At 41.2% G+C, this 12,511-nt stretch overlaps 1 protein-coding gene across 11 annotated transcripts in view; it reads right to left on the bottom strand.

Moving 5' to 3' along the window:
- Nucleotides 1-812: 812 nt before the first annotated feature.
- CCDC18 (coiled-coil domain containing 18) overlaps nucleotides 813-12,511 on the bottom strand; it is a 125,278-nt gene continuing 113,579 nt past the window's right edge. For all 11 annotated transcript variants that reach the window (XM_080658144.1, XM_080658133.1, XM_080658142.1 and 8 more), the window contains one exon: nucleotides 813-962. In XM_080658144.1, the coding sequence (XP_080514270.1) occupies nucleotides 948-962 (15 nt within the window). In that variant the 3' untranslated portion in view covers nucleotides 813-947. The remainder of the gene's footprint in view (nucleotides 963-12,511) is intronic.

Below are 12,511 nucleotides of genomic sequence, written 5' to 3'. Positions count from 1 at the left end.
ATTTCTTTGTAACACATACTTGTGTCATTATGTTAAATAATTCCACCTGTAAAACAGGAATAATAATAGTATCTACTTCATATGATTATCATATGGATTAAATGAGTTAACAAATATAAACTGCTAGAATAGTGCCTGAAAAATGGCAAATACTCAACAGAAGACTGCCATTATTATCACAAGTACTAACCTGTGGCAGAATGACTTTTAAATTCATAATATTTATTTTAAAAATAAAACATTACTAGAAAAATAAACAACACTAAGATAGTCTGATATAAAAAATATAAATGACTCAATGTACTTATGCATTTTAACAATAACCCTATATAATAAAAGCCTAATATGCAAATTGACCAAACGGCAGAATGATCAGTGGAACAACCAGTTGCTATGACATGCACTGACCACCAGGGGGCAGACGCTCAATGCAGGAGCTTCCCCCAGCCCACAGGCCCCAGGCCAGCCAAGGTGGGTGCCAGTGGGAGGCCCCTTCGATTGCCCTGCTAGTTGCCCCGCAGAGGGAGGCAACGGGCAGCAGCGGGGGGCGGGGCCAGCAAGCAGGCGGCGCCAGGCTGGCCAAGGCGGTGGCAGTGGGGGCCACCCCAACCCCCGATTGCCCCGCCAGTCGCCCCACAGATCAGCCCTGATCGCCGGCCAGGCCTAGGGACCCTACCCGTGCACGAATTTCATGCACCTGGCCTCTAGTTTCCACATAAAAAACAAAGACAAAGTAGAAAATTTAAGCCAAAAATAATGAATTAATTTTCACAAAAAAATGTAAGTAAGCTTTAAAAGAAAGAACTTTCTTTAAAAATATTGAAATATAAAATTTATTCAAAAGCAATAAAATAACAGCTTCTATGAAGTATGAGCTACATACAATAATGAAACACAGCACTGTACCATAAGTCGCATTTTTTCACCACATCAACATCTTCTTTTCATTATAAATTTTCTCCCTGGAATAATACAAAATAATAGATTAATATTGACATATTCTTATATTGATTTAGCATTAAAAATCCACTAAAACCATCAGAAGCATAATTTAAAGCAAGACTGGGAATACTAAGTTAATTGAAAAAATGAATAATAACAAGTCAATAATGGATCACATGGATGTAAAGCAAATAATTCTGGTTAAGGATGGGGAAGGAGCGCAAGGTTGCAAGGTTAAACTAAATTGATTTAAAACACAAAAATGGGGACATAATAAAAATAAGATACTTAGCCACTGGTGTCACATAGTTCAAATGAGGGCATGATAAGAAAGACCAAAGGCTACACGAAGAAAGTCAATGAAAAATAAAAAATAAAAAATAAAAATAGAGCAGGAAAGAAAAAAAAAGAGATAAAGTTTGCCCAAAGAAGTAGCATAACATAAAGTAGAAAAATAGAGGGAAAGGGCCCAGGAGATTCTAAAAATGCAGGTCAAATATTCTTATCATACCTTGGCCTTTCCTTGGGCGAGGAACTTGAAATGTTATTATGTCTCTAGCTCCTATCGCACTCCTGCCTCATCTTGTTTTTTTCCCCCATCTTTTTTTTCCCTGTAGCTGATTTTTTCAATTCTTATTTTTCATTTTATTGCATAGCATACAGACCATATTTTGTAAACTACTTTTCCTTTCTGGGAATAAGATGGAAATAATAAGAAATAATCCTATATAATAAAACCCTAATATGCAAATTGACCAAACTGTGGAACAACCAGTCGCTATGATGCACACTGACCACAAGGGGGAGCACCGCTCAGCCAGAAGCCGGGCTCACGGCTGGCAAGCGCAGCGGCAGTGGTGGGAGCCTCTCCCGCCTCTGTTGCAGGCGGGCGGTAAGGAGTGAGGGGTCCTGGACTGCGAGAGCCCTGGAATGCGAGAGGGATGTCTGACTGCTGGCTTAGTCCCAATCCCCAGGTGGACATCCCCCAAGGGGTCCCAGACTGTGAGAGGGCACAGGCCGGGCTGAGGGATCCCCCCCCCCCCCCCCGGCCAGTGCATGAATCCGTGCACTGGGCCTCTAGTACTTCTTATAACTTCCAAATAAACTATGACTTGGCTAATCAATCAACAACACTTTCACTGCTCTAATCTAAAACAAAAGTTCTTTACTGGAAGTCTTTGAATTCCTTGAAATTGTGTATGTGTAATATTTTGTGAGTTCTGAAGCTTTTGTCAGAGTCTGAAAGCAGAATACTGCTGTTAGAGGTTTTATTGTGAATGAAGTTGCCAACATAGCTAAGTGTCAGGAAATTTAGTATATGGGCTGCAACAGAAGAAAGGGAGCTAACACTTACTAAGCACTTCTCACATACCAATGTCTATATTCTGCTGTACCAGTGGATTTTAAGACTGCACTCTCTCTGGAGTGGGACTCCATTAAGGCCAATTGATGCCTAAGCACCGTCCAACAATGCCTCCTGGCCCTTCCATTGCTTACAATAATGAGTTTAAGGTCCAAATCGGCAGTTGAGTTAAATGGTATCAGACTTGGCCAGCTGGTTTTACTCTCTATAGAAGTGAAACTTGCACCATGAGTCAGAAACAAATATTTAATAGCTGATGACACCTCAAACCAAGCTTTTAAACTTTACATTCACCATTCCAAAGAAAAAGGTGTTTTTTAAAATATATTTTTATTAATTTCAGAGAGGAAGGGAGAGGGAGAGATAGAAACATCAATGATGAAAGAGAATCATTGATCGGCTGCCTCCTGCACTCCCCTTACTGGGGATCAAAACCACAACCCAGGCATGTGCCCTTGACCAGAATCGAACCTGGGATCATTGGCCTGGGATCATCTGCAGGCCAATGCTCTATCCACTGAGCCAAACTGGAAGTCATGAAACAGGGTGAGCACGTAGCTGGGTAAAAATCAGACACAACCCTCCCTCAACCAGAGAAGTTATCTTTGCATCTGATTGACATATTTGGAATTCTTTATAACACTTCATTTAAATAATAGTTTACTTGGCTTAAAAGAGTTTAAAAATTATTCTTGTAAATTGGAGACCAATGCAGTTATACTTTAGTAGTGGGTGAATAAGCTGAGGACCAGAACTAGCCTGTAGATCATGGGAAGGGAGAGGGAGAGAGAGATAGAAACATCAATGATGAAAGAGAATCACGGATGGGCTGCCTCCTGCACGCCCCTTACTGGGATCAAGATCGCAACCCAGGCATGTTCCCTTGACCGGAATCAAACCTGGTATCATTTAGTTCACAGGCCGAAGCTCTATTCACTGAGCCAAACTGGCTAGGGCAGAAAAAGATTTTTTAACATGACAGGTAAAGATAATTTTAAATATATCATGTAAAATTTACAAGGCAGTTCACATTTATTAATGCAATGTATATGTAAATGACCATAAACAGTAAAACCATAGCAAGTCAAAGTTTCAATAGTAGCAGTTCTCACTCTGAATTTTCTTACCTTCCATAAAAAAAACACACACAAAAAACCAACAGTGAAATTAAAAAAGAAACAATGGAGGCCTTACAGAAAAGCATTGAAAAGATGCCTTTCATTACCTTTCCCTTAAGATTAATGTATAACACAAGTAATGAGTATCAGAGAATTGAAGAAAACCCTCAGATGAGCATTTGTCAAGCATAAGTCCCAGAATGGGTTCCAAAGGAGCCCTGAAGTGAGTTCTGAGCAACCCAAAGAGCCCATTCCTTCTATCTAAGACAAGATTAAGTCAATATAGGTCATGCAATTTGAGGCTCATGAGCCATGAGAGTCCCATGTGAGCTTAAAGAAATGAGTAGTTGCCCTAGATGGTTTGGCTCAGTGGATAGAGTGTCAGCCTGCGGACTGAAGGGTCCCAGGTTCGATTCCGGTCAAGGGCACATGCCAAGGTTGCAGGCTTAGTCCCCGGTGTGGGGTGTGCAGGAGGCAGCCGATCAATCATTCTCTCTTATCATCGATGTTTCTATCTTTCCCTCTCTCCCTTCCTCTCTGAAATCAATAAAAATTTTTAAAAAAGGAAGAAATGAGTAGTAACTATGGTTAATGCAAATTTAAAACTCAGTAGAGTATCACTACAATAAACAACCATATGTATACTAGAGACCCAGTGCACAAAATTTGTGCACGAGGGGAAGGGGTCCTCTCAGCCCAGCCTGCACCCTCTCCAATCCGGGACCCCTTGGGGAATGTCCAACTGCCAGTTTCGACCCGATCCTAAACCAGCAGTTGGACATCCCTCTCACAATCCGGGACCGCTGGCTCCTAACTGCTCACCTGCCTGCCTGCCTGATTGTCCCTAACTGCCTCTGCCTGCCAGCCTGACCGCCCCTAACTTCTCCCCGCACTGATCTGGTTGCCCCCAACTGCCCCCCCCCCCGATGCCGGCCTAGTCGCCCCATGCAGCCTGCTGGTCAGTTGTTTGGTTGTCCCTCGCTAACCCCCCTGCCAGCCTTGTTGCCCCACACAGCCTGCTGTTTGGTTGTTACTGTGAGGGCATCATGACCAATTTGCATATTACCCTTTTATTAGTATAGATTATTAGTATAGATAGAATTTAACTTTGGCTGAATTTTCTTAGGAAATGTCTACAGTAGTTTGCATATTTTTATTGATTTCAGAGAGAAAGGAAGAGGAAAGGAGAGATAGAAACAATCAATGATGAGAATCACTAATCAGCTGCCTCCTGCACACCCCACACTGGGGATTGAGCCCACAACCCAGGCATGTGCCCTGACCGAGAATTGAACCCTGACTTCCTGGTTCATAGGTCGATGCCCTACCACTGAGCCACACCAGGCAGGCTCTTCCCTGATCCTAAACCTACAATAAATGATACTCTATGTCTTAAATGATACTCTTTCTTCTTATTTCACTAAGACAATAAAGGCAATCAATAAATAAATTCCTTCCTTCCCACCAAATCTTCCACTGTACGTGTTTCTGTATCCATATAGTCTGCCTTCTTTCCCACTGCAGTGGATGAACTGCTTTCTTTATTCAAGGCCAATTCTGCTTCTCTACTGGGTCCTATCTTCTTCAGCCTACCTTAAGAATTTTATTCCTTCTACTCTGTCTTGTATCAATTTCCCTGTCTACTGGATCATTCCCACTAACATATAAAACGCTGGTTTACCGCCCTGATCAGTGTGGGGCTCAATTGGTTGGTGTCATCCTATGCACCAAAAGGTTGCTGGTTCAATTCTTGGTCAGGGCATATGCTTGTGTTGGGGCTCGGTCCCTGGTAAGGAGCATGCAGGAGGCAGCTAATCTCACATAGATGCTTCTCTCTCTCTCTCTCTCTCTCTCTCTCTCTCTCTCTCTCTCTCTCTCTCTCTTCCCCCCTTCCTTTCTCTCTCTAAAAATAAATAAAATAAAAAATACAGTCAAGTTGCAGGATAAAAATAAATACATAAAAATCCATTGTGTTCCCATACACTAACAATAACATTTTAGAAAAAGAAATGAGGAAAAAAAAAACAATTCCTGGGTTAGAGAGCAACCAAAGGACTTGTATGCATGCATATTAGCATAACCAATGGACACAGACACTGGGGCAGTGGGGGCTTGCCCAGGGTGGGAATGGCTTTGGGGGGAGGGGGTCAAGAGGGGGGAAAAGGAGACATATGTAAAACTTTAGACAATTAAAAAAAAACACAAAAAACAGAATGGCCTTTTTTATTAAAAACAAAACAAAACACAATTCCTTTTGCAAATGCAACAAAGAGAATAAAATACCTAGAAATAAACTTAACAAGGATGTGAAGGATCTATATACTGAAAACTACAAGACATTATTTAAAAAAATTGAAGAAAACACAAAGAAATGGATATTTTGTGTTCATTAAAATAATCAATGTAGTTAAAATGGCCATATCAACCCTAGCCGGTTTGGATCAGTGGATAGAGCGTTGGCCTGCAGACCAAAGGATACTAGCTTCAATTCCAGTCAAGTGCACGTACATCAGTTGCAGGCTCCTCTCCTGCCCTAGGAATTGGCCAGGGCTCATGCAGGAGGCAACCAATCGATATGCTTCTCTTACTGTCTTTCCCTCTCTCTTCCACTCTCTCTAAAAATCAATAGAAAAATATCCTCAGGTGAGGACTAAATAAATAAATAAATAAATAAATAAATAAATAAAATGGCCATACCACCCAAAGCAATATACTGATTTAATGCAATCCCCATCAAAATCCCAATGAGATTTTTTAAAATAAAACACAAAATCCTCAGATTTGTATGGAACCACAAAAGACTCTGAACAACCAAAGCAATCCTGAAAAATAAGACAAAGTCAGAGGATCACTCTCCCTGACTTCAAATATACTACAAAGCAACAATAATCAAAACAGCATGATACTGTGGCAGAAAACAGATGCACAGACCAATGGAACAGAATGAGAGTCCAGAAATAAACCCACATGTATATGGGCAAATAATTTTTGATAAAGGAGCCAAAAACATACAATGGTGGAAAGAAAGCCTCTTCCATAAATGGTGCTGGGAAACCTGGAAAGCCACATGCAAAAGAATAAAACTAGACTGCTATTTGTCACTATACACAAAAATTAACTCAAAATGGATCAAAGACCTAAATATGAGACCCTAAACAATAAATTACATAGAAAAAAAACAGGGGATTTTATGAATTTGACCTCAAAGGCAAGAGAAGTAAAAACCACATAATAAATGAATGGGACTATATCAAACTAAAAAGCTCTGCACAGTAAAAGAAACCATCAACAAAACAAAATGGTAACCAACCAAATCAGAGAAAATATCTGCAAATAACACTTCTGATAAGGGGTTATCCAAAATATATAAAAAACTCATACAGCTCAACAACAAAAAACGAACAATCCAAATAAAAAATAGGCAGAGGACCTGAATAGATTATTCTCCCGAGAAAACTCACAAATAGACAATAGATGTATGAAAAGATGCTCAACTCCACTAGCTATTAGGGAAATGCAAATCAAAACTACAATGAGATACCATCTCACACCTGTAAGAATCACTACTGTCAACAAGACAAGTAATAACAAGTGTTCGAGAGGTTGTGCAGAAAAAGAAACCCTCATCCACTGCTGGTGGAAATGTAAATTGGTACAACCACTATGGAAAAGTGTGAAGGTTCCTCAAAAAATTAAGGATATCCTATATAATAAAAGAGAAATATGCAAATTAGGCCAGGACATCACGACCAGCTCATGGCCGGCTCAGAGCATGCCCCTAGCCCCAGCGGACACACACCACACACCAGGGCTGGAGGCGGGCTCCGAGTGGCTGTGGCCCCAGCCCCGGTGCCACCCAGCTCCGAGGCCACTCCCGCCAGGGGGTTCGTGGGCAGGCACGATGCGCCACCTGTCCTGGGAGCCTTCCTGCCCTGGGAGCAAGGTCCCTGGCGGGAGTGCGGCGCCGCCCAGCTCTGAGGTCACTCCCCCTGGGGGTTCGTGGGCAGGCATGCTGTGCCGCCTGCCCTGGGAGCAAGGTCCCGGGCAGGAGTGTGTGCCACCCATCTTCAAGGCCACTCCCACCGGGGGTTCGCAGGCAGGCCCGCCACGCCGGCTGCCCTGGGAGCAAGGCCCCCAGTGGACCCACGGACCCGCCTAGGGGGTGTGCTCCGAGCCACTGTGGCCAGACTGTGGCTTAGGCCCGCTCCCCACGGACATCAGAAGGACACTCACCCAGTGCACAAATTTCGTGCACCGGGCCTCTAGTAGTTAACATATGACCCAGCAATCCCTCTTCTGGGTATCTACCTGAAAAATGTGAAAACATGTATTCATAAAGATATACATACCTCTATGTTCAGTGCAACATTATTCATGGAGACCAAGACATGGAAACAATTTTTCTAGTATCCTTCAATATGATTGGATAAAAAAAAATGTGGTACAGCCCTGGCAGCTGTGCTAAATGGTTAGAGCATCAGCCTGTGCACTTGAGGGTCTTGGGCTCAATTCCTGGTCAAGGGCATGTACCCGAGTTGCAGATATGATCCCCACTGTGTGGGAGGCAACCAATTGATGTGTCTCACATCGATGTTTCTCTCTCTCTCTCACTCCTCTCTCTCTCTCCACCCTCCCCACCCTTTCATTCTTTCTAAAAAAAAAAAAAAAAAGGAAAAAATCAATGGAAAATACAGTATATCCTCACTCCTCAGGTGAGAATTAAAAAAAAAAAAAAAGATGATGTGGTACATATATACAATGGAATACTACTCAGCCGTAAGAAAAGATGAAACACTGCCATTTGCAACAACCTGGATGGATCTTGAGAATATGATGCTAAGCAAAATAAGTTAAGTCACACAGAAAAAGTTAAGAACATTCACATGTGGGATATAAAACTAAAAGCAACAAATGAACAAGCAATCCAAACAAACAAAAACTAATAGACACAAACAATAATATGGAGTTTAGCAGCAGCAAAGGAGGGAGAGGAAGTAAAGGGTAAAGGAGGTTAAATATACAGTGGAACCTCATTTCTCTAACTTAATTCATTCTGGAAGGCTGTTCAAGAAGTGATTTATTCGAAAACCGAATAATTTTTTCCATTAGAAATAATGTAAATTGAATTAACACATTCCAGACTCCTAAATGATTCCCTATTTTAACCTTTCTTATATACAGTGCATGTCTAATGTACTGCTTAATTTATAGATAAACACTTCTTTTCTTAAATTTATTGAACGACTTCCTACTAGCCTTAAAGGAATTTTTCACATATTCACTCTGTTTCTGAAATGCTATCACCAGCTAACTGCTTTTAGTTTATCCAATCAACTATTTTCCTACCTCTTCAATTACCTATGATTGCTGTTTTGTGAGCACTTTCACACCCTTAGCAACATTAGCACTCTTGATGGCCTCTTTATGTTTTCAAATTGTGCTAACCCTCTATTTCACCAGCAACAAAAGCCCTGTTGCCTGAGAGACACGTTTTGAGGCATCAGCACGAAAGGGTTGTTAGCTGAGACATTTTTTCTGTGAACAACTTGGGTAGAGAATCGAATTGTTCGAGATGGGAGACGTTAGAGAAAGAAGATTTGACTTTGGGTGGTGAACACACAATGCAATATACAGATGATGCATTATAAAACTGTACACTTGAAACCTGTATAATTTTATTAATGTCACCCCAATAAATTTAATAAAAAAATGAAAAAAAATGATAACTTCAGCCTCAAACTAATCACTCATTTGTCATCTCCACCTAGACATCTAATAGAAATCTCAAATGTAATATATCTAAAATCAAACTCTTGATTATGTCTATGCATCCAAATCTGCTCATCTCCTAGTATTCCCCATCTCAGTAAATGCTAAGATACTCTGGCCAAATTCTTTGACCTCTATTTCATTCAAAACCTACATTAAATCCTGTTGGTTCTACTTTCAAAATATATCCAGAAATTGAATCATTCTCAACAGTTCTACATCTCTCCTCCTGCCTATCCAAAATCATCTCTTGCCTGGATTATTACAAGTAGCCTCCCAGATAGTGTGTGTGTGTGTGTGTGTGTGTGTGTGTGTGTGTGTGTGTGTGTGTGTGTGTGTGTGTGTGTTTTACTAGTTTTTGCTTTTGTTTCTTTACCATCCATTCTTTGTAAAGCAGCCAGAGTAATCCTTTAAAAACATAAATCAGATCATATCATGTCCTTAAGCAGAACCCTTCAATGGCTTCCCATCACACTTCGAATAAAATCCAAACTTCTTACAGGAACTATAAGACCCCTAGCGTTCCCCACAGAATTATCTCTTACCTTATCATCTACTACTCTCCCTCTTGTTTGCACCAAACCAGCCACACACATCCTAGCTGATTTTTGAATGTGAGGCATGCTACCACCTCAGCATTTTAGTACCTGTTGTTCCCTTTCCTCCAATGCTCTTCTTCCAGATACTGAGATAGTTTACTTCCTTATTTCCTACAGGACTCTGATCAAATGTCAGAGGCCTGTCTTGATCACTTTATCTAAAATAGTACCCGTCACAAGGTATCCTCTTATCAACTTTTCTTCATAACACTTACTTTACCTAGCATTAGAACATATGCCTATTTAGTTGTTTATTGATGATCTCCCCACTAAAATGTAAGTTCTGTTTGGACAGGTTCTTAGTCATTTTTGTTTATTTCCATAATCCCAATGCGATTATATAGTAGTTATTCAATAAATTCTAAATGAAGTGAATTTATGATATACAGTAAACACAACTGTAATCTTAAAGGCTAAATGAAAACAAATTTTATCAGTTTCTATAGAAGACTGTCTTGTTTATTATACCACAATTTCATAATGTGTAAATTTTGTTTTACACACAATATTATTACATTTATATAGTTTTCTACATGTAAATAGTAAATTAAGCTTTTTTAAAAACATTATATTTTTATTTCAGAGAGGAAGGGAGAAGGAGAGAAAGATAGAAACATCAATGATGAGAGAGAATCATTGATCAGCTGCCTCCTGCACACCCCCACTGGGATGGAGCCCGCAACACAGGCATGTGCCCCTGACCAGAATCAAACCCAGGACCCCTCAGTCCACAGGCCGACACTCTATCCACTGAGCCAAACCAGCTAGGGCTAAGCTATTTTAAATGTGAGAAAGGGTATGTAGAAATGAAAAGAAACTATAACACTGTCTTTAATCCATTCTAAAAACACTTTTCAAATTGTTTAGGCTACCAAACCTATTTTATGTTTGAAAATGAGGCAAATGGGCACTTTAAAAAAGCTAGGTAATATTACCAAGAAGAGATTATTTACTTCCATATGCAAACTATAGATTAAATGCTTATAAACAATGTTGAATGCAGTAGGTATATAGTTGCTTATTCAGTATGATATGTTCAAAGAATAATGGGAGTAGATAAATCATGTGAATGAGATATTCTGAGCCACTGTGGAAGTTTATGATCAAAACAAAGGTTACCTTAATCTTTACTAGAATGGTTTCCAGGAAGTCTAGAAACAAACTAATTTTGGAGCTCCAAGAACATTTTCCAATATTCTTGAGTTAAAAATACTTTCCTAACATGAGGTAGAATAAGTCCTTTAAGCAAATATAAGGATTGTATTTAATAAAAAATATAGGTGGGAGAATCAAGATGGCAGCATAGGTAAACACATATACTTGCTGCCTCTCACAACCATATCAAAACCGCAATTGAACGGCAGAACAACTAGCACCCAGAACCGCAGGAAAGCTGGCTGAGTGGAAATTCCACAACTAGAGAGGTGAAGAAAGCGCATTGAGACTGGTAAGAGGTGCAGAGGCGCAGAAAGTGCTGGCACCTGGATGTGCTGCTCTTTTAATCGGGAGGGAGATACAAGCTCCCACTTGCTCTGAACTCCAGTTCTGGGCGAGACTCTGGGGGACCCAGACACATACGGGGAGAAACTGGACTGTCTGGCATCGGGATAGGAAGGCGAGGGCAGCTTTCTCTTAGAGGGGCTTGTAGCAATCATTGTTCCTGCACGGGGGCTGGGGATGCGGAGAACCAGGGACTTCTCTGGTTCAGGGCTAACTGGCAGCCATTGCTGTTTTCTCTGCCCCAGTGATTCCCAGAGACCCGGCCCCACCCAATTAACAACCCCACCCAAGCTGTGTGCATTGGCTTTTGCATATGAATGGCCTGTCCTTTCACCTAAAACAAACTACAGTTGGCTCAGAGAGCCCCAGAGCTTCCAAAAGAAGGCCCAAAGCCTGGCCAGCCTTGCTTCACAGCTGGGCCTCCTCTGTGCACTTCCAAACCCCATACAAAGAGGAGGGATCTACAGATGTCTCTGTAGTTCTGGCTGGGCGGCTCCAGACAGTGGCTGACCTTCACCTCCTTAGAGATCCAAGAGCCAGTGTACCCAGTGGTCAGAGTGAAACCATACCGGATTACAACTCTTCATATCCATAAGAGACACAATCAAGGGGCAGACTCAGTGAGCACCAGAGCCCCACTGAAGCAAGTCCTGCCCCATAAGGGTGTTTCCTGCGCAACAGATCTTCCAGTGTATACACAGCTGGTCATCACAGCCAATTGGCCTGGAGGTCAATTCCTCCCAGTGATACCAACAACAATCAAGGCTCAACTACAACAAGACTGTGCACACAGTCCACAAAGGGGTGCACCAAGAGCGTCCACCTCAGATGACTGGGGAGGCTGAGCTACTGGGCCCTATAGGACATCTAACACATAATGCCACTCTATCAACACAGGGAAGCAGCCAAAATGCAGAGACAAAGAAACACATCACAAATGAAAGAAATGGAGGAAAGCAAACTACTGGATACAGAGTTCAAAACCACAGTTATAAGATTACTCAAGAATCTTCTAGAAACCTCCGAGGAACTTAGTGAGACCTTCAAGGATCTTAGTGAGAATGCCAAAATTATGGAAAAGGACTAGTCAGAAATTAAGCATACACTGACTGAAATAAAGAATAATATATAGGTGTTCAACAGTAGACTAGAGGATCCCAAGAATCAAGTCAAAGATTTGAAATACAAGGAAGCAAAAAACACCCAACCAGAAGAGCAAA

This window comes from Plecotus auritus (genome assembly GCF_963455305.1).
Source record: "Plecotus auritus genome assembly, chromosome: 2".
Taxonomy (NCBI): Eukaryota; Metazoa; Chordata; class Mammalia; order Chiroptera; family Vespertilionidae; genus Plecotus; species Plecotus auritus.
This window is presented reverse-complemented; position numbering and strand designations above follow the sequence as displayed.